At 34.1% G+C, this 23935-nt stretch overlaps 1 protein-coding gene across 2 annotated transcripts in view; it reads right to left on the bottom strand.

The window, feature by feature from the left end:
• LOC114342596 (nematocyst expressed protein 4) overlaps positions 1–23935 on the bottom strand; it is a 236263-nt gene that overhangs the window by 209856 nt on the left and 2472 nt on the right. The window contains exon 1 of one of the 2 annotated variants that reach the window (XM_050658131.1): positions 12701–12945. The exons of the other annotated variant lie outside the window; for it this stretch is intronic. Coding sequence (XP_050514088.1) covers positions 12701–12794 — 94 coding nt within the window. The 5' untranslated portion in view covers positions 12795–12945. Of the gene's footprint in view, positions 1–12700; positions 12946–23935 lie in introns of those variants that run through there. 2 annotated transcript variants of the gene reach the window in all.

The raw sequence follows: 23935 nt of genomic DNA, 5'->3' as shown, positions 1-23935 counted from the left end.
CTATCGAATGATACCAAACACGACTTCCCACGGAGAGGGGTGGGGGTAAATTTAATATTTTAAGTACGAATCCCACGATATTTCGCGAAATGAACATCAGATCGAAAAACTGAAAAATACACTTAACTATTCAATATTTTTGAAAAACCTATCGACTGGCACTAAGCACTTAAACTCTTAAATAGGAGCCCCCATTTTTTATTACAGATTTGGATTTCTTACGTAAAAATAAGTAATTTTTATTCGAGTCATGTTTTCAAATTATGGATAGATGGCGCTATAATCTAAAAAAAAACGATTGTTGGAAATCGAAAATTAAATTAAAAATGGAGAAGTCCCCACTAAAATGGAAAACTTTACTAACTTTTTTTGGTTTAAGGACCTACTCTTCACAACCCAAGAGGTCCCCAAAGCGCTCGAGTGACTGAACATTTAGCATACTTTACTACCCTAGTAATAGTATATAGGGTAGACTTTGTTTCTTGAGCTCTTCCCTACTTACTGTAAAAATATCGAGTAAATCGATGCAGTAGGATGGAATACGAAGCCAAATACCCTCATTGACTGCCCTAATAAAATATACACAGCAAAAAATTACAACTCACTTGAAAGTCTTTGTCGTCTTCTTCTGCAACAACGGTATATTAAAATAACTACTATTACTTTAACTAAAGCACCTACAGTAAGATAAGCTCCTAATGTTCCGGAATGAACCATCTTATTCGGCGAACTAACACAATTTAATGTTTAATAACCGTATATATGAATCGAATCGGCCATTTTTAAAACCACATATGTATATCAAAATTTTTACAAAAATATTTTAACATTATCTGGTAGTGCGTAGAGCTGCGGTCACTAAAAAATTTAAACTTTGATTTTTAGATTGTCATACTGTAAAATCGCAGTGCCGTACGCATTTGCTAAATAATCTAAAATTTAGGGAGTACAGTCGAACCCGCTTATTGTAATAGCCTTCGTGCCAAGCAAAATTATTACTATAAGCGGGATATTCTAATAACCGATTAATGTCATCATCGATCAATCATAATAGTACAACCCACTTTGTACATGCACTATGTACATGTACATACATAGTATGTACATGTACATGTACATTGTACATACATACGTGATGTACATATGTATATGGTTTTATTTCTTTTTATGTCAATAATACAGTACCTAGTATAACTATTGCTTATTTTATTAAAACACCAAACTACATTATCTGTGCATACATACACAAATAAGTATGAAATGTATGCAATAATATGCAGATATAGGTATACCTATTTTCTTATTAAAATTCATACAACAGACTTACTTTTTTTCTGGAAAAATAATCGGTAATCTGAGACTAATTTTTTTTTACCTAAAATATTAGTCACTTGTTGCTTTAAAATATAATAATTAAAAAAATGACATTGGTTTTACCCTCCAGAAAACTTCATATCATACATATTATAAAGCGGTTATTATTATATACAAGCGGTTATGACTTCTAAATTAACTGTTTCTAAAAATCTAAGCAGACAACGACGTGGGTGGTGGGTGAGCAATAAGAATATTTACACAAATGAAAAAGTACCTACTTTATGATCGGTAAATGTTTGGCGGAGGTTAGAATTGGTGCCCCTAATAAAGTAAGTAATAAAGTGTTTATTATCGACAGGTCCTATAAACCAGAAATCATTTAAATTCGTGGGAAATTGTACATAAAAAGGTTTTGGTTACTTGAAAAATATATTCTAATAAGCGGTACAATTTTACAAAAACGTATTCCTATAAGCAGTTAAATTTATTAAGGAGTAAATAGAAAAGTTTCGGGACCTCAAAATTCTATTATATTCTATTATATTATAATTCTATTATAAAAAAAACAAGAGCAATAGCCAACCTCGAAGAAGGTTGGTCACTAAGGCCAGTTGCTTCAGATTTGAACGTGAACCATATGTGCATATGGAAAATCAAACAAAGATGGGATCATTTTCACTGTATAGCACGGTTGGGTGGTTCAAGAGGGCAGAAGATCTCCACATATCAACAAGATGGGGTATTAGTAGATTATCTGATATAAGCTCCTTTTGTCGGAGTAGAGATGCATCAAGTCAAATTAGTTTGATCTTACTCAACAAACTTGACTCGACAACCAAACTTTTTTTATAAAAAAGTGTGACTTGACTTGATTTCGATATCTTTAGGTTTGACTTGAATTCAAACTTCTTCAAACAGTTTGAAGTCTGAAAATCATATTACGCAACGTGTCAATTTTTATCCAATTCTAATTGAGAGCGTACCGCTTTTTGTTTTGACTTATTGTAATAGGTCTAAACCTGCTACTCCGCAAATTAGTTATAGTTCATATTTAGAAGTAGAGACCGACCGAATGTGATTTTTTTGGCCGAAGCCGATGCCGAAGTTTGGCTTGTAGGATACCTTCGGCCGAAGCCGAAGGTGACTAAATATTTGCGTTCATAGTAGGGATAGTCGATGGTCGATGTTTTGCCATTAATATTTAGGTTAGTCAAAACACCAGTAATCTTGAGTTTTAACAAATAAAATAAAATTATTATAGTTTCCCAGAATTTTACTACGTGAGAAATATTCAAATGAAGATCTTTGAGACATCTTGGCCTATTGTTAAAATGTATATCCTACCTACTACCTGAAAGTTTGTAAAACGTTTTAGTTTATTAGGGTATAAAATAGGGTGTAAATATTATTCAAATTATCAAAGGCTCGCCGAAGCATATTGTTTAGAGATTATTTATATAAGGTTTGTTCGTAGTACGATTCAAACGATCAGCAACCGTTGCCAACCATCAGGCGCATGCGCAGTTAACAGTTAGCGCTGCTCAGTTAACAGTTAGAGTTCGTAGACTAAGAACGCGCTTGCGTCTGACGGTTGGCAACGGTTGCTGATCGTTCTACGAACAAACCTATAGTATAGTACACTCAGAGCATTTTATTATTCCACCTTCGGCGAAACCTTCGGCTTCGTTTTGGCCGAAGCCGAATCATCATCAATGTATATATTTGCGTGAAAGATTTGGTGTGCTTTGTTGAAATGCTTACATTGAGTTTCCCCGTTTAGGATTTTGTCCTCTTCAGGGTTTGTGGTGAATGTGTATTTGTAACATCGAAAAAATGGTCGCAAAAGCAAACAGTCCGAAAACACACTGGGGCGAGTGTGGTGGTCCCGGTGTTCCTGGGTTATGCCGGACGGTGGTGGTCCAGAAGACTATCAGACAACAGAGAAGAAAGAATGATGGAGTTGGTGTTGGTTCCATTGACATATGTGTGTACTGTCCGTGCTTTGCCCTCGACCAATCTCCCTAGAAACCATTGTACAACGACAGGCGAGCCTGCGTCCCTCCTCGGCGGTCAGGAGGTGGCTTTTGAGCGCGGCGTGGACAGTGTGAGTTCGAATGTTGAAAATAGTTGCGGCTATTTTCTTGGGACGAACAGGTATAATTGTGCAATGATACCTGTTCGTCCCAAGAAAATAGTCTGTTTTTTGAAGGTATTCCCACTGCAAAAATTAAGAGACAAAAATCTGTAGACGAATAGGGGAGTGCAATTAGAACGAAAACATGCATTGTTTCGGAAAAATTCAAACAAGCTTATATTTTTCTAAAACTTTTTTTGTTAGTTTATAGTTTATATTACATGTTAAAGTAAAAAGTTCTACTCGCGGATTTGGCCGCTAATTGTTTATTAATTGTTTAAACAATAACAATTGTTTTGTATTAATAATTTTAAAAATATCGTTAAATTCATCATTTTACTTTGATCAAATATGTTTCTATTTTGTTTTTGATTATACTGAATCCGGATATGGCATTGCAATTTGAAAATTCTTATACAGAAGCTCATACAGTATGTCTGCGTAGCTCAGAATATCAAAAAATGCTATTATGAAAAGTTGTTTGAAATTGAAAACTATGTTTAAATATACAATTACATTATTCTAATCGCAACATTTTTTTCATTTTTTTTTCAAATTACCATCATTTTATTACAATTTTGATAACAATTTTATTATCACTTTTACGAAAAAAAGTTATTCTTCATAAAATGCTCTCCCTGGTCTAAAATCTAAGATACAACCATCAGATATTAAACTTTTTTAATTTTATACGGGTATGTAAAAAATATGAATTTTTCTTAAGAGTTAAGTGCCTTTATTATTCACAATATTTTAATTAGAAGGATGTAATTGAACACTAAAACAAATTTTTTAATTCCAAACAACTTTTCTTAATAACAATTTTCGATATTGTGAAATTTAACGATACTTTACTCTTGAGTGAAATTCATATTTTTTGACATACCTCGTATAAAATTCATTAAATTTGATATTTGATGATTGAATCTTATATTATATACGATGCAGAGTTTTTTATAAAGAATAACTTTTTTCGCAAAACTGATAATAAAAAAGTTATCAATAGGTTCCAAGTTACGCAGACATACTGTATAAGAGCTAAAAAAAAATTTTTGCTGAACATTTATTATTGTTGAAGTTTATTATTAAATGTATTTTAGGTAAGTTTTACAGAAAAAAGTTTTGATCACTTTATATAAACATTTTTGTAGCTGGTAATTTTCGGTTTTTGTATTACATTTTGTTATCTTTCTTAATTTTCTCAAAAAGAAATAGTCTATTTCATTTCTAAAGTAAAATAATTTAGTGCATTTTAAAGACTACATCCTAAGATTTAAAAAAGCACTTATAAAACTGTAATAGATCTGTTCAAACTTGAGTAATACAGTCTTAAAGTGGTGGTTATTCTATAAAACTACGAAGATTTCAAAAATTACATTTTTTAAGACGTCATATCATTTGAATTAAATATTTGAGATTTTTTTTTTGAATGAAACATCATTTAGTACGATGCTTGAAAGGTAAGTTGTGCAAAATTAAGGGTTTTATAAGAAAAATTGTATTAGTTACACATTTTTAATCATTTTTAAACAAAATTCATGTAAGGCTCACTTTCCGCCCCCACCGTACTTATGCCCATACATTTTATTTCTTTTTATTATAACCATAAGATAGCTTAATTATTTTTCTTTTAATAGTTTTACATAAAGAAAAACGATGTTTTTTCAATGTTTTCTTCTTCTTCTCAATGTGCCTATCCGTGACGAATGTTGGCGATCATCATGGCATTCTTTATTTTATCTGCAGCAGCGCGGAAAAGCTGCACAGATGTTGTGTTAAAGCAGGTTCTGAAGTTATTTAACCAGGATGTTCTTCTTCTTCCTGGGCCTAGCTTTACAGGTGGAACAAATGTGGCAAACATTCAAAGACACAATTATTAAAACAGCAGAGAGAGTTTGTGGAATACACAAAAGCAACAGTAAACAGAAATTAACAGCATGGTGGACAGAGGAAATCAGAAGACACACGCGCAAGAAAAAGGAGATGTGGAGAAAATATCTAGGTAACCGAACAGAAGAAAATTATAAACAGTATAGAGAGCAGCGGAAAAGAGTTAAAAATATAGTAGTAGCAGCAAAACAAAAGTCCTGGAAAGATTTTGGAGACAAATTAGAACGCGATAGTAGAAGCAATCAGAAATTATTTTATAAGGTCATAAAAGGAATAAGAGGTAATAAACATAAAGAAGTAACATCAATAAATGATCAGAATTGAGATCTACTGACTGATGAAGTTAGCATTATGGAAAGATGGAAAGAATATTTTCAGAAACTACTACAACACGAACCTCACAACACAAATGAAGAAGATGAAGAAAGAACTGGCGAACAAGAAGTTGAATCTATACCAAACATTACAATGGATGAATTAACTGACGCGATTAGGAAGATAAAAAATGGAAAGGCACCAGGTCATGACCAAATTACGGCAGAAATGATCAAAAACATGGGTGATATTGGACTACAAAAGTTATTAGAACTATTTCAAATGATTTGGAGAGACGAACAAATACCTATAGACTGGGAGATTGGTCTGATTGTACCTATACATAAAAAGGGAGACAACAAGAATTGCAACAACTATAGAGGAATAACTCTGCTAAGTACAGTGATGAAAGTTTATGAGCTAATAGTAGAGAGTAGACTGAGAAAAATAATAGAACCAACTTTAGAAGAATCGCAAAGTGGTTTTAGACCTGGTAGATGTACACAAGATCACATTTTTACGTTAAACGATATAATAAATAAAAGATTATCTAGGAAGAAAAAAACGTACCTCAGTTTCCTCGATATGGAGAAAGCATTCGACAAAATACCTAGATCAAAAGTATGGAAAAGTCTGAAGAACAGAAACATACCAGAGAAACTTATACGGGTAACTAAATCAATATACAGAGACACTAGAAACCGTGTGATAAGTAAAAATATGATATCTGACCAGTTCAGAACAACTGAAGGTGTAAGACAAGGGGGAAGCTTGAGCCCGTTACTATTTATTACTTTTATGGACGAAATAATAAAAGAAACAAAAACAAAAGTCAGACCATTACACATAGGGTATAGAAATCTGAAAAGCACGGAGATAGCAGATTGTACATTTGCCGACGATGTAGTAATTTTAGCAGCGACTGAAGACGAGCTACAAAGAAGCGTAAAAACATGGAACACAGTTTTAAAAAAGTATGGTATGACTATGAACAAAGAGAAATCGAAGGTAATGGTAATAGCTAAAGAAAGAGAGGATGTGCATGTCCAGGTAGATGATACAGAGATTAGACAGGTACAATCATTCGAGTACTTGGGAGTAACCATTGAAGAAACAGGTAGACAGGGAGCTGAGATCAACAAAAGAATTGATAAAGTGAATAGACTGTACCACGCAATAGGAAAAACAATTATTAACAAGAAAGAAGTATCGAAACATACGAAAATCAAGGTATTTAAGGCTATATACAGACCAGTACTTACATACGGATGTGAATCCTGGGTACTAAATAGACAACAGAAAAGTAAGATACAAGCAGCAGAAATGAGGTATCTACGCAGAGTTCAAGGAGTCACTAGAAGGGATAGGGTAAGAAATAACTACATAAGAGAAGAACTGAAAATCGAGACAATGATGGAGTATGTTGAAAAAAGACAATTAAGTTGGTGGGGGCATCTACAACGACTACAGAAAGAAGTACCAGTTAAAAAGATATGGGAAACGAAGGTGCAGGGAAAAAAAAGTAGAGGAAGACCGAGAGAGACATGGAACGAAGTGATGGCAAGGATTCTGGACAAAAAAGGAATAGCATGGAACGAAGCAAAGGCGATGGCACAGGACAGGAAACAATGGAAGAGATTTCTGCACTGTTAACAGAGCACACGTTAATACCTACACCCGAGAGGGTAGAAGGTCTAAAGATTATATATATATATATATATATATATATATATTCTTCTTCTTCTCAATGTGCCTATCCGTGACGAATGTTGGCGATCATCATGGCATTCTTTATTTTATCTGCAGCAGCGCGGAAAAGCTGCACAGATGTTGTGTTAAAGCAGGTTCTGAAGTTCTTTAACCAGGATGTTCTTCTTCTTCCTGGGCCTAGCTTTACAAATATTTTTCCTTGAAAGATGGCTTGTTCAAAAAATGTTTTGCTCAAAATTTTCAAAGCTGCATGTCCGTAGTTACTACCAATATTGATTTAAATGATATTTGAAGTTTAGTCATTTTAAATTAAAATAAATCTACAGTCTAATTTACTTGTTTTTTATGTAGATTTATTATCTAATATTATTTATATCTCAAAACAATTGTGTTAACATTATTTTTGAAAAATTGCTTAACCAAATTGTTCTTTAAAACCATTTACCGCATATTTATAAGAATAACATAAAATTTTGTACGTAAAATATTGAAAAACTTAAACTACAGATCATCATCAGATGTGACGTCAACATCTTGCACATTCGGAGATTTGAACATAATATATTATGCACTAATATGCAGTGCTTCCACTGGCAGGTCTTCTAATTTCTTTCTATTTATGTTTCTTTTGCTTGTGATCAGTGGATCACTACTAATAAACAAAAAGTGGAATGCATCTTAATTTGTTTTGGATCTACTACACTTTCTTGAATTATTATGCTTGAATTGTGGAAATAACGAAAAATTAGAAGAGAGTGTTATTCAATTTAATTAGGTGAACATAACCTCACAAAAAATAAAATTATGAAAAAAGGAGCAAATATGAGCAAAAAGTTAAAATGACTTTTTAAAGAATGATACTCAAGCTTTCAAAATAAAACAAAATTAAAGTTGGATCAGTCTGGGAACACTAACAAATCACTTGCTCTTTTTGAAAAATGCATATTATGATATTTTTTACAGGTAATTTTAAACAACATATTATAAGAGACTATATTTACTTAATTATTATATCACATCTGTAATAATATTGTCACTTTCCTAAAGATCAAATATCCGTAGCCAATTTTACTAGTAAATTAACTTTTGACTTGAAATAAGTGGATCAAACGTAAGTCGAATCACATTATCGCGGCCTATATGCATTGTTAACACGGGACCATGTGCCCTTTGCGACGCGTCGCAACTGGTGGAGGGGGATTTAATGAGAAAAAAATGATGCCAAATCATACGCAGGATTGTGTACTATTTAATTAAAATGAATGCGACAGAAAATACTGCATTTAGTATTTTCATTTTATGCCAACTTTTTAGCTCTCCTGCCCCACTGTGCATTCGTTAAAGAATTACATTAAAATAACTCAAGCATGCACTTCGCCGTACGCTAGTTTACAGTGCGCCAATGTTTGTGAGTAGGGTGACTTTAGCGTTATAAATAAAAACTTATAGAAGATACAGATTTAATTTTAGAAAATTCTTTATATAAGGTTTTATTCTTTATATAAGGTTTTTTTGTAAAATTTTTGTGAATTTTTCAATGGTTAAGTCAGTTTTGTTCTAAAATTTATATTTTCTGAGTTATTTAAAAAAACATCAAACTTCGTAGTTCATTTGTTTAAAAATGAAGCGCCCACTTCACGAGTAGAACTTTTTGATATGTTGTTTATTAAACATTTCTTAATGAAATTACAAAAAGTTCTACCTTGTTTAATTTTTTCCGAAGTGAAAATCTATAATATGCACTCCCCTAGAAGCAGAATAAAGAAAAAGAAATATACTGATTTGTTTTGATGTTGCGGCAGGCTATTGCAAAACAATGAAAATTGCAAAGTGCATATTGTGTAAAAATAAAGAACACCGTTATAAAATGACAAATAGTGGAATTTAGTTCTTTAAAACGACATCTGGTGCACAGTCACATAAAATTCATTGAACCTACTCAATCAAAAATATATTATATTTTGTTGTTCCTTCATAAATTTTTGTTGAAGTAGATTATGACACTTGGTATGATAAAAAAACCACTTTTTTTGAAACGTTTATTCAGCAATCTGTTAGTTATAAAAAATTCTAACAATAAGCACCAAATATAATTATAAAAAACTATACAACGAATTTTTTGTTGACGGATTACCGATAAAACGAAACTTGCCAGCAAGCAATTTTACACGCAAATGAATTATTTTCTTGAATTTACGACTTTATTTTGACTTGAATTGCTTCCCGTATCAAGGTATTTTTATATGGGACTCATTGTATTTTAAGGATCACAAGAGGAAACGAGTTACTGTAATGAATTCATAAACCGTGAAGACAAGTTTTGGCTTAACGTTGCATTTTCCAATGAAAGAGTGTTTCAATCGTATGGAAATGGTCGAATACAAGTTATAGGTCGAGAAATCATAGTTTTGACAAACAATATACTCATCATTTGAGAAATATTGGAGGATTATTGGTCAATGGATAGGTGTTAAAGGTCTGGGGAGTGTTTTCTCTCCCTTCTTTGCTATCGATACAGCAAAAATTATAACTCACTTCAAAATTTTTGTCGTCTTCTGCAACAATAGTATATTATAAAAACCATTCCTTGAACAATAAACAGTACAATAAATATGATTTGTATGTATTGCAATTGATCAACTATCTTATTCAGCTAACTAACACAATATAACCTTTCGGAAACTTAAATATGAATTGAATCGGTCATTTTAAAAACCACATTATATTCAATTTTTTTAAGATATCTACATTATCATGCAGGTTGTGCAACTGCGGTCACTGCACAACAAACAGGATAGAACTAAGCATTGCATTTAGAAAGATGGAAAGAGTTGAGGGAGACCTATGTCCAGCAGTGGACGAGTACGGGTTGATGATGATGATGATGATGATGATGATATTAACATGAATCTTATATAAAAATTAAGAGTTTGACAGACCTCAGATACTATGTAAACGCATTTTAATTTGTATTTTGTGAACGATTTCCGAAATGGAAATCGAAACGTCAAAATAAACGTATTTTCAAATGAAATTGTGCTTAATTCCCATTAAAGTTAGTAAATAACATAAAAATGACACAATAAAATTGCGTCAGAACAATATAAAATACATACCCGTAAATACTATTATTTTCAGAATGATTTATTATACATACAGTAATAGTATATTAAAATAATGAATGGGTTGCATGTGTGAGTCCATACTATTGTAGTAAAGAAAAAAGAGAAGTTCTCACAAACAATTTATTTTACAACTGACGACCGATTTCGCTGTCTACAATATTCACAGCATCTTCAGGTCACGGTAAAAGTAAAATTAAATGTTTCCGGTATAAGGGAAGAATATAGTAGTATTCAATATCATACTTTTTCTCCAAATTATGCTAAAGGGAGAGATGGTAGAGGGACAGATTTGATTGTAATGTACAAAAAAAACAAAATAATTGGCAGGATCTTGAGGGGATTAGTAAGGGAACACGACATTAAACCGTGAAACCAAAAATTGTTAGTTATATATAAAGTGATGTTATTTTTAAATTTTTTAAAGTGTATATTTTTAATTTAATTGGGATTATTAGATGTTGTTCTGGATGTTCAAGAACTGATGGATGTAAGATTGGTTGTGCAATTTTTTTAAACCAGAATTGGTCAGTTGTGTATTAGTTGTGGTGTGATTGTGAAAATGTTTTAATTTTGATTTGTTGGAGACATTGAAATTAAACTGAACAATAGTAAATAGGTAAAATTTGCTAAAATTTAAAAGTGTCAAACAATAAAATCATTAATAAATAATTCAGAATTAAATTCAAATGTGAAGGTAACTAACTGTACATGAAATTAAATTTATAGTAATATAAAGTTATGATGATTTGTGCAGCAATGAATGAGATTTTATGAGATATTACTAAAAAGTTAGAAAAAGGCAAATATGAAAAAATAGATGAAAAAAATGATTCATTTATGTTAATATCTGTTGAATGTAATAAATAGTTGAGTAGATTGAAAAATTAATCTCAAAAAATCTTTGAAAAAGTTACCTGGTTGAGCTGAATTATATGGTTTCTTTGAAAAGTTAAAAAAGTTTTTGAAATATTTTTTGTTTTAAAGTCGATAAAAATAACACATAACAGATTCTCGAACGCACACAAAGGACGTGGACACAACGGGAGTTTGGGAATTTTTTGATGAGGAAAGCAAACTGTGTACTACTACATCTTATTTCTTTTTGATTTTTAAGAATTGTAAAAATTCCTCTAATTTGGTTTTATTTACTTTAATTATTTTGTTTTGTTTGTACATTACAATCAAATCTGTCCCTCTACCATCTCTCCCTTTAGCATAATTTGGAGAAAAAGTATGATATTGAATACTTTCAATATTCTTCCCTTATACCGGAAACATTTAATTTTACTTTTACCGTGACCTGAAGATGCTGTGAATATTGTAGACAGCGAAACCGGTCGTCAGTTGTAAAATAAATTGTTTGTGAGAACGTCTCTTTTTTCTTTACTACAATAATAGTATATTATTCAACGAGCATGTATTGCGACACGAGCCGTAGGCGAGTGTCGTAATTCATCAGAGTGAGTAATAGCCATTACATGCAAGTAGAATACTATACTTTTTCTACGGCCTTTTTTATTTGGGTTAGTAGAAAATATAATTATCAACTACTAAAATTATTCAAAATCGAAAGATTTTATTTTTCTTAAGAAAACATATTTTATATAACTATGGCAACACTGTTAAAATTGCCCTCTTTGAGCTTACGAAACAATAAGACAGACAGTTGACATTAGTGTCATGGAATGGAGGTGGCTTTTAAAAATAAGACATATTTTAAGGCAATTACACGAAAAGCAACGTGTGCTCTCAATAAAAATTTATTGTACAATCGACAGTAAGTAAAACAGAATTCATTGATATACATTTCATATCTGTAAGCCCTTTTACGGAATTAATAGCGATTGTTTATATTTACATTTAAATAACGTATGTCAAATGTTGAAATTTAAACGTAAAAAATATACTAACCCATTGTTACAGTTAAAAATCCTTTAAACATTTTTCGAATTTAATTGTTGATATAAATTACAATGACTATTTTATTAAATAAACAAGTTTAAGTAATTTTATTTGCTAATAGGTATATTAAAAGTGCCATGCACCACTTGAATCTAACTTCAACCCGTGAGTAATGACCCGTGAGTAACTTCAGCCCGTGAGTAATGAACCATTACTCACGGGTAAAGTAATAGGTGTTAATATCTATTCAAAAACAGCGAATAATGAGCATATTATTAAACGGTTGTAGAAAAAAATTGTAACTCACTTTTTGGTCTTCTGGAACAATAGTATATTAGATAAATCATTCCTTTAATCAGAAATATTACAAGAAGTATGGATCGTAATTGTTGAGCATCCATCTTATTCAGCAAACTAACACAATATAATTATCTTTCGGAAACGTATCTATACAGCTCAGACTCATGCGAATTGGACCAAAACCAATATGCAACACAATTTTATTATAAATTAAACGAATACGATTAAACTGATTTGATACTATATATGTTTTTGCTAATTTATCAACGTAATATTAACACTTTTATCAAATAAAATAATTATAAAACAAACAACAAGAAACAGTAAAAACCAGATTAATTGAACCGTCGCCAAATCAGTGATAAATTTATTAAATAAATAAAATCCAGTACAGTTGATCCACTGGATCTTTGTCCATCGCCTCATTCGCATTATTAGTCCACTCACTCGCGGTAAAATATTGCAAAACCTCTCAAAAATTTTAAAGAACTACTTTAGTCCATTGAAATGTTACATTTAGGGTTGCATTTCTTCGAGGATTCAATTTTATTTTTTTAATGTGTAGGGGGGTTCAGTAGAAGCTTAGGTTCAAGTTTTTGGGGTCGCCACCCTTGTCCCCCGGCCGCCATCTTGGAAAAAAGGGTGCCAAGGGCTCGCGCGTTTTATCTCGTAAACTAGCAACAGAAAATATAAATACACATAAAATGTAGCAAATTAAATTTTCTACAATTTCATATCTATTACTTTTAATCGTCAAGCGACCAACAAAAAAGTTATAAAAAAATATAAGAGACAATTATTTTGTAACAAGTTTCCTTTTGGAGGTAATATTTTTTTTCGTTCATTTCACAATAAAATAACATCATAGAAATTTTGTAGAGGACTTTTCAACGAACAATCTCCACTTTAAAGTTGTCTAATTTTATTTATTTATCTAGGTTTTACAGCACTCCAAACTTGACTAGATTCTCGAATGCTCATAGGAATACAATAAAAACAAAACGTTAGGCTTACTTTTCTATTTATATAATATTTATTTATTATGATTTTAACATTCCTATGCTTATAGGGCTTTTCATCGATTGTCATTTGTTTCTAGCTCCTGTCATGTGTCACATAATATTAATATATCTCCGTCATACGTCTGTGGTTTGTATCATTGGTATATACCAATAGCGTAAGACGTAGATATATTAATACTTTGTGACACATGACAGAAGCTCCAAACCAATGACTGTGAATGAAAAGCCCTATTATTAGCTATTTTGACCCTTTTCCCCGCCACCTATGACGTAGAGTTTGGAGGCGCGTTTTTTTGTGTGGTATCCCCTATCCCCAATAGGCTTATCCACAGACAATTTCTAGACAAAATAATATTTATTATTATATGTTGAAAAAGATCTATCATAGTTATTATTTTTTCATTTTTTTTTTCGATTTCCAGGCTGCGAGTCAAGATCTGAATCAGTATCCAAGGTGAATTTTTGTGGTATGATGAGAGTTAGGGTTGGCGTCATTGTCGGTAATTCATCTTCCAATTCATTTTCTTCAAAAATTAATGTTGATATGTCCACGATGTTGCTGCAGCTTTCACCACCATAATGGAGACACACAGCTGAACATTTGAGGTCTGCTTTTCGACAAGCACCCGCACTTCCAGTTTCCATTGCGTCTGCAAAAGATGAATTTAATAAGCTCGGGGCACTGGAGGCTTGGAAGTTTGGACTGGTATTCAAAGTTTTTCATGCTTTTTTCAGCCCCAATCTTCTGGATCACAATGTTTACCAAGCCATGACTGAATCTGGTGATACACTCGGAGTCTGTGGAAACAGGCTGCGTCTTGTGTTGGAGGAAGTGAGAAGAGATTAAATGCATTGTTTGGCACTGTTTTAGTGAATCATTTGTATCTCAAGGTTTCCAGAGAATCGTCTTTATTTCCGCCATATTTTTTTTTAACTCCTTTATTCTGCAATCTATCAGTAATGACAATAAGCGTCTTTGTTGATAAATGATTATGACATGTACAGGATGCTCCATTAAGCACCCTGTTTTATAATGTAGCTATTGCTAACTTTGTGGCATTACCTCTAATATTTACAATATGTTATTATTTACAAAGATATGTAGATTACTAATTACTTAAACCTATTAATTAAGTCTCTTGGTTTGAATTTTTTTAATCTTCTTTCTTCATGTTCATGTAAGTCTTCAAACAACCGCTTGGCTAACTCGTTAGGATGTTCAGACACTCTTTCGCGATATGTTGCACTATATTCACTTATCACCTCTTGCACTGCTGGAACTGCTAAGTCTCGTTGGATCACGTAGTTGGGTACGTAGTATGGAGCATCAAGAATCAGCCTTATCGTCTTGTTTTGGAACCTCTGTATTATATTTAGGTTGCTATTAGAAGCTGCTCCCCAGAGCTGGATACCGTAGGTCCAAATGGGCTTTATAATGGCTTTGTAGACCAGTAGTTTGTTTTCTAGAGACAACTTCGAGTTTCTGCCGATAATCCAATATAGACGGCTTAGTTTTAGTCCTAACTGTTTGCGTTTAGTGAAAATATGTTTTCGCCATGTTAGTCTTCTGTCTAGATGGATTCCCAAGTATTTTACATCTTCGGCTTGAGGTAAATTGTTGTTGTTAAGTTGTACTGGTGGGCAAGTTTCTTTACGGAGTGTAAATGTTACATGTGTAGATTTTAGTTCGTTAGCTTTCATGCGCCATTTCGACAGCCATTTTTGTATCTTGTTAAGGCAGATTTGAAGTTGTCTTGATGCCATCTTTGGGTCTTCGTGTGAAGAAAGAGCAGCTGTATCGTCCGCAAATGTGGCTATTGTAACCAGCGGTGTAGTAGGAAGATCATTTGTGTACAACAAATACAGGATAGGTCCGAGTACACTGCCCTGTGGTACCCCTGATTTTATGGCGTTCAGAGAAGAGTATTCTTGGTTTTGTCTGACAAGGAAGTGTCTATTGGTTAGGTATGATTTTAGTAACAGGAAGTGGGGATACGGAAGTAGCTTCTTAATTTTGTAGAAGAGTCCAATATGCCAAACTTTATCGAATGCTTGTGACATATCAATAACTGCAGCAGAACAATAACGTTTTTGTTGGAAGTCATCGTTAACCTCCGCCATATAAAGAGACGGAAAATGCCAACAACACTGAGTAAAGATGGCTCGACTTTCCCGCTGACAAATAATTTTCCCAGAGATTTCTTACAAATAAAATAACCACGACTCATGATGCACGCTTACAAAAAAGTCAAAATGCTGATCTAATCACAAAAATATAAAGTTTACTCACAAGACTTTCAACAGTATTATCTATAAAACTCAAAATATTTTTCACGATATTTTTAATACGACTGCACGTGACAAAATAGGTAGCATAACTGTAAGAATACGTTAAGTAGAGGGGAACCGACTGCTGTGCCACCTAGGATAAATTATAATAAGGATAAATAGCAGTAATAGCAGGCAGATATTCAGTCCGTTACAGAAGAAGAATGACGTAACTGCAAATTTTGTCAATTCCTGTTTATTGCGTAAATACGAGGGTCGTTTTTTTTTCAACCTCCGTTTGTCCATAAAAAATTCCCGTGAAGCGTTTCGGCATTGCGGTGCGCAGTGGGCGACAGATCATCTCCCCCGCTACACTCTACACAGTTCTCCCGCCAAGTGTGAATTACGCGCTGTCATTCGCTTTTTGCAGGTAGAAGGCAATAGTGCAGCTGCAATTCATCGAAGGATGTGTCAAGTGTACGGAGAAGGGTTTATGAGGGATGGAGTTGTGCGTGAATGGTGCCGAAAATTCAAAGAAGGACGAAATGATGTGCATGACGAAGGGGGTCAAGGTCGCAATTCTGTCGTTACAGATGAGCTTGTTCTACGTGTTGATGAAGCGGTGAGAAACAACCGTCGCTTCACTTTAACATCGTTGGCAATGGAATTTCCACAAGTTTCATTTGACACATCCTTGATGTGTCAAGTGTGTGTGTCAAATGAAAGCGAATGACAGCGCGTAATTCACACTTGACGGGAGAACTAATTGTCGCGGCCATGTTGTTTCGTGTGTAGCACAGTACAGACTGATGCCTGGAAGTCGGGATTAATGTAGAGTGTAGCGGGGGAGATGCTCTGTCGCCCACTGCGCACCGCAATGGCGAAACGCTTCACAGGAATTTTTTATGGACAAACGGAGGTTGAAAAAAAAACGACCCTCGTAACTTCTAAAATACTATGTACAGATGATACAAAAACGACAGACCTGTAACAATGTGCTGAGCCACTATAGGGTAGTTGCGTCGTTATTGAAATAAGCGCTATGTTAAATCTTGTTTCAGATGCATAATGACGCAACTGTAGATAGGGTTGAAAATGGGAGGATTAAATTAAAATAATGAAATTCAAACCAATATCGATGAAAATAAAAGCCATCTTTGTCAAAAAAAAAACGCCATACCGATGCTCCTGGACGATTACTTTCATTTAATCCCTATTTTAAATATTTAAAAATAGTTTTTTGCTCTTTTGAAGAATTCTGCATTTTGCTGTTGCGTCATTCTTCTTCTGGGCCGGCGAATTTGTCCCCAAACAACTACTTTGGCATTTTCTATATGCTTAGGGTTCTTAAGTTTTGTAGTGGGGAGAAAGGTCAAAAATAGTTTAATAATAGCATAGGAATGTTAAAATCATAATAAATTGTAAGAATAAAAAAATATATACATAGATAGAAAAGTAAGCCTACGGTACGGTTTGTTTTTATTGTATCCCTATGAGCATTCGAGAATCTGATCAAGTTTGGAGCGCTGTAAAACCTAGATAAATAATGGATAAATAAATAAAATTAAACAACTTTATAGTGGAAATTGTTCATTGGAAAGTTCTCTACAAAATTGCTTGATGTTATTTTATTGTAAAATGAACGGATAAAAAATTATAATTTCCAAAAGGAAACTTGTTACAAAATTTTCTATTTTTGTTTATAACTTTTTTGTTGGTCGCTTGACGATAAAAAGTAATTGATATAAAATTGTAGAAAATTTAATTTGCTACATTTTATGTGTAATTAAATTTTCTGTAGGGTTGCTATTGTACGAGATACAGCGCGAAAGCCCTTTGCACCCCTTTTTCCAAGATGGCGGCAGGGGGACAAGGGTGGCGACCCCAAAAACTTGAACTTAAGCTTCTACTGACCCCCCTACAAATTACAAAAATAAAATTGACTCCTCTAACAAATGCAAGCTATGGCCTAAAAAATGTAATATTTCAATGGACTACTTGGACTGACATGAAATTTGGCACACACATAGTTGCAGGGGAGCCCAAGCGGGGATGATTTTTGCAGTAACTCGAGCGCGTCAGATTATCATATGGGGAGAAATTTGGTACCCTGTAGATGTACCTCTACCATATATTGGCTCTAAACGCAGGAGAGTTCGTTAAGGGGGGGGAGGGGCGAAAAAGAAAATGTATCCTTAGAAAAACTCGAAATCGTCAGATTAAGATAAGGTTAATTAAGTACATGCAAAACAGTGTACATTTCAAAAATCTCACGATTTGGGCAAGGAAATGGATGAGTCACAAACTTTCACAAGAAAAAAGCGAATATTTCGCGAAATGAACGATAGATCTAAAAACTAAAATTCTATCGAATGATACCAAACACGACTCCCCAAGGAGAGGGGTGGGGGGTAAATTTTAAATACGAATCCCGCGATATTCCGCGAAATGAATATCAGATCGAAAAACTGAAAATTACACTTATTCAATATGTTTGAAAAATCTATCGAATGGCACCAAACACGACCCCTCACGGAGATGGAGTGGGGGGTTACTTTAAAAATTTAAATAGGAGCCAATTGCCCTATAGGGGATTGTAGACAGCCTTTTTTTAATATTTAGTTGGTTTAGAATGGAAACGTTTGTCCTATGAGCTGTCCAAGGTATGCGCAGCATTCTTCTCCAGCACCACATCTCAAAGGCATCAATTTTTTGGCGTTCGCATGCGCGAAGAGTCCAAGTCTCTGCTCCATATAGAAATATTGAGAATACAAGGGCATTCACCAGTCTCATCTTGATATTTTGAGAGATAGATCTGTCTTTCCAAACTTTTGTGAAGCGACTCATCGCATTTTTTGCCATACCAATACGTCTCCGAACTTCTGCTTCACAGTTACCATCGTTACTTATACTAGACCCGAGATAGACAAAGGTGTTTACTATCTGGTATTCCTCTAATATGTTAGTCAGTTGAATAGTGTCAAATCTGTCGACCACCATTATTTTTGTCTTAGCTTTATTGATTTTCAGACCAACTTTATTGCTTTCGTACTCAACTCTTCGCAGAAGATCAAACATTTCTTGCTCATTTGCTGCTATAAGTGTAGTGTCATCAGCAAATCTTAAATTGGAGATTTTCCTACCAGCTACTGCCACTCCACCGGCCCATCCTTCTAAAACCATCCTCATGACATGTTCACCATAAATGTTAAATAAGTCAGGTGACAACAAGCATCCTTGTCTAACACCTCTCTCGGTCTTGAATTGGTTTGAGAACTTCTGATCTAGTCGTACTGTCGCTATATTAGACTGGTACAGATTTTTAATAAGTGTCACCAGGTGCATTGGTGCGCCCATTTCTATTAAAATTGACCACAGATTTATCCAGCTTACACAATCAAATGCCTTTTGGTAGTCAACGAAGCATATAATCATAGGTACTTGAAATTCTCTAGACCAGGGGTTCTCAATCTGTGGTGCATGTACCACTGGTGGTACATTTCATTAGGTGCGGTGGTACACAAAACGCGAAACTACAGCCAAAATCCAGCATCTTTGTAGTTAATTAAATTACCTACCTCCATAGATACTTCAGTTAGGTGGTACCAAAAATAATTATAAGCATTTTGGTGGTACATGGCTCAAAAACATTGAAAACCACTGCTCTAGACTTTCCAATGAGTTGTCTCAGGTTCAGGATTTGTTCCCTTGTACCTTTACCCTTTCAAACCCCGCTTGTTCCTGAGGTATTTGGTAATGTACATAGGTTTTTAATCTGTTTTTGATGATATGCAACAAGATTTTACTACCATGTGTTATTAGTGACAGTGTGCGGTAGTTTTCACATCTGGTAGTAGTTCCTTTTTTGTGTAGTGGGATATAAATTGAGGTACACCAATCAGATGGCCATTTTCCTGAATTCCAAACAGCGACACAGATAGAATGGATGATATGTAATCCTTTATCACCTAGTAACTGTAGTATTTCACATGGTATTGAATCAATGCCAGGGGATTTATTTCTCTTTAGTGATTTAATTGCATCTTTGACTTCAGCGAGTAAGACAGTAGGTTCTCTAGGGTAGTCAGAAGGCCACTGATTTTCTGCTGATACCTCGTTATTTTTATATAGCTCGCCACAGTAGTTTCGCCATGTTTCCAATATTTCATCAGTATCGGTCTTTAAATTACCTTCCTTATCTATTACAGACCACGTTTGAGGTTTAAATTCTCTAGTAAGGAGTTTGATCTTTTGGAATAAGTCCCTCGGTTCATTTCGACAGCCATGTTCCTCTATCTCTCTGCATATTTGAGAGATGTAATCAGCTTTATCTTTGCGGCACTGTCTTCTGATTTCTCTCGATATCGCTCTGTATTCATCGTTTGTTCCGTATTTAGTTTTATGTTCTTTTCTGCGTTGAATCACAGACCACGTATTATCGGATATCCATGGCTTACGGCCAGTGGAAACTGCTGCCTCACAGTCTTTTGCAGCCTCGATTACCTTATCTTTGAGATAGATCCAAGTGCTCTCAGGGTCACTATCTACTTGGTCTAAAGAAAGAGCATCTTCTAGGTGTTGTTGAGTCATTGATTTTTGATGGACATGACTTTTCTCTGGGGTCTTCTTTTGGGGACTTTAAAACGAAGTCGAACGTTCAATACCAGGAGTTGATGATCGCTTCCACAGTCTGCGCCAGGATATGTTTTACAGATGATGGACGACTTCCATCTTGATCTTATTAGGATGTAGTCTATTTGATTCCTTGTTCGTCCATCTGGGCTGCGCCATGTGTATAATCTCCGTGGAAGATGTTGATATAACGTGTTTGTAATTGTAAGATGTTGTTCTACACAGAACTCCACTAGACGGTCGCCATTCTCATTTCTCTGTCCCAGTCCATTTTTGCCCAGCACTCCTTCAATATTTTCATTAGATGACCCCTTTGGCGTTAGAATCTCCTAAAATTATGACTAGTTCACGATTCGGAATAGCGCGAACAGTTTCTTCTAGACAACTATAGAACCTGTTGATGTCTTCTTCTTGTGCAGCTGTTGTAGGAGCGTATACCTGGACAAGGTGTAGGGTATTGGTGGATATTCTCATTTTAAGGGATATTATCCTGTCATCAATAGTATTATATCCAATTACGCAGTCGTTAAGTTTAGAGGGTACAATTATTGCGACTCCATTTGTACTTTTGTTATCTGGGCCTGAAAAATAGACGACGTTGCCAGCAGTTGTTTTAAAATGCCCTTTTCCTCTCCAGTGAGTTTCTGAGAGTCCCAGTACCGAAAGATTGTGGTCTGTCTTTTCTTTTTCAATTATGTGTAACTTTCCAGGGTTTTGGATCAGTCCCTGGACGTTCCATGTACCAATTCGCTGACATTTTCTTAAATTGAATGAAAATTTGGATTCAGTCGCACAATTTCTGCCAGGTGCCTGGTCCCTCACACCTTGGCAGCCGGTAGCAAATTTCACACCATCCGACCCGGAACCGAGATGGCGCCGAGCGTGACTCGGGTCGCTACACATTCCATCTTCACGTACCAAAATTGTCATCGTTAGGGAAGAAATTCTCTGGGAAAATAGTGCAGTGGTTTCCCTTTGCCTTCTGCACCGCTGTATATGTGCCGTTTCTGTGGCTATCATTCTCGCCGCATGGTCAGTTTTGTAACAGCCAGCTGCCACTGTCCAACCTATCACCATGTCTGGCTACCCTCACTTAGTTTAGCCTGCAGACCAATGCAGTTGCCCGGGATGTGGCACGTGGAGCCATAAGTGAGAGTTGAGTGCCTTATGAGGACCAGTTATCAAAAACAATCTCCCGTCTATGACGTTTGATGTGGTCGTTCCAATAAAAGGTGCTACCCCTATAACACACTCGTACACCCCAATCACTCGTCACTCGTACACTCGTCAAAAACTATAAGTTTTTACAAAAAAGTTAAGGTTATCAAAATTGAAGCTAATAAAAAACGAAATAAACCCCTTACTAGAAAAACCTTTTAATGTTAACTAAAGTGAGTTAGAGATAATTGAATGTATATTTTTTTCGGCGAGTAAAAAACTCGTAAGTATTCAAGCTGAAATAACGGGAAATGGACGCATTTTATAACATAAACTTATTAAACATTTGTCAAAGTACTTAAAAATATCTATCAAATGAGCCCCCGAACATGTTGATAGCGTTAAATTTTATACTACAAAATTTTTTCAATTTTTTTTTAATTTTCCCAAAATATGTTATTGTTTTTTTTAATAACTCCGTTCGTGTTTACGATATCAGGTTCATATAAAAACTGTTTGAAAGTTAATTCCAAGTGCTATTTGAGCACGTTGAACCTAATCTTTTAAACCCCTTATTTTTTTTAAATTTAAATTGCCCCCTTTGCATGGTTCCCACAGCAAAATTTAAGATTTAAACGTTTCCATCTCGGTTATTTTTTACCCTATAGAAATAGTAAAACAGGTAAAATATTTGGTACAGAAAAAACTAAAATTTGATTATATACATATAATTTGTTACGTAAATTGAGTATTTTTGAAGTTATTATCAAAAGAATATGAGAATTAAAATAATTTTAAAAATTATGATTTTTTTAAATTACATCTTTTTTTCAAAAATATGCTTTCTAAACCGGTCAAAATTATCGAAAACATTACTTATGCTAATATAAAGAAGTTCTTGTAAGGATTACTATAAATTTTAATTTTTGTGGAAATGGCGTATCTTTTATTTTTCACTCTTTCCTAAAAAATTCGAAACGGTTCTTTTATTTTCATCACAACTTGCTTCATTTTGACGCTATTACCTTGTTCTGAAGCTCATTTGATAGGTATTCAGAAGTACTTTTACAAATGTTTAGCAGGAATATTTTATACATTGCATCGTTTTCCCGTTATTTAAGCTTGAATACTTAGATTTGAGTATTCGTCGAAAAAAATACACATTCAATTGCCAATAACTCACTTTGAACTAACATTAGTTTAGTTCTTTATGTAAGGAATGTATTCAGTTTTTTATTATCTTCAATTTCAGTAATAATAACTTTTTTGTAAAAGCTTATAGTTTTTGATTTATACGTGAAAAACCGATTTAAAACATGCATTTTTTACGAAAAAAATAAAATCTTTGGTCTTTAATAACTCAAAAAGTGTTGATTTATTTTAATAACTTTATATAACAAATTTTGCTTATAATTTGTCCCTCTATCGAATTGTGGGGTTATTTTTAATAAAATAACTTTCACCCCCGAGAAGGAGTGGCATCCACCCCCAGGGTAAAAGCGCAAGTTGGCATCATGTCACCTTTGTTCCTTGAGGTATCCTCTAATTACTCACCAATTTTCATGAAAATCGATGGAGGTTCAACGAAATCGGAGGTGAAAACCTTCAGTGACTGCACTAAATTAGTCTCTTCTAGGTTTGACTAGTCAAAGGCTGAGAATGGAATTTATTTCGGGGTTTGACTAAGTCCGTTATTCAGATATCCGTTATAAATTAATGCGAATAATCCCATGCAGAAAGACCACTGAGGTTATTAACGCCATGCTATCCAACAGATGTTTTAAAGTTATATTGGGAGACAAGACTAGTACCCAAAGAAAACTGAATAATGGACTTCCACAAGGATCCGTGCTGGCTCCCATGCTTTTCAGCCTCTACATAGGAGACATGCCAGAAACCACATCAAAAAAGTTTGGATACGCAGATGACTGGACGCTTGCCGCAAGTCATAAAGAATTCGAGGTCACTGAACGCATTCTAACAAACGATTTAAATGCCCTAGGGAATTATTTCCGCAAATGGAGATTGCAACCCAATCCAACTAAGACAAAAGTGTCCTGCTTCCATTTGAACAACAAGATGGCCAACTATCAACAACCAAAATACTTAGGTGTTACACTTGACAGAACGCTAAACTTTAAAGAGCATCTTACTAAGACTGC

The sequence above is a fragment of the Diabrotica virgifera genome, chromosome 8, assembly GCF_917563875.1.
Source record: "Diabrotica virgifera virgifera chromosome 8, PGI_DIABVI_V3a".
Lineage (NCBI taxonomy): Eukaryota > Metazoa > Arthropoda > Insecta > Coleoptera > Chrysomelidae > Diabrotica > Diabrotica virgifera.
Note: the sequence above shows the minus strand (reverse complement) of the source record. Positions and strands in the feature narration are given on the sequence as shown.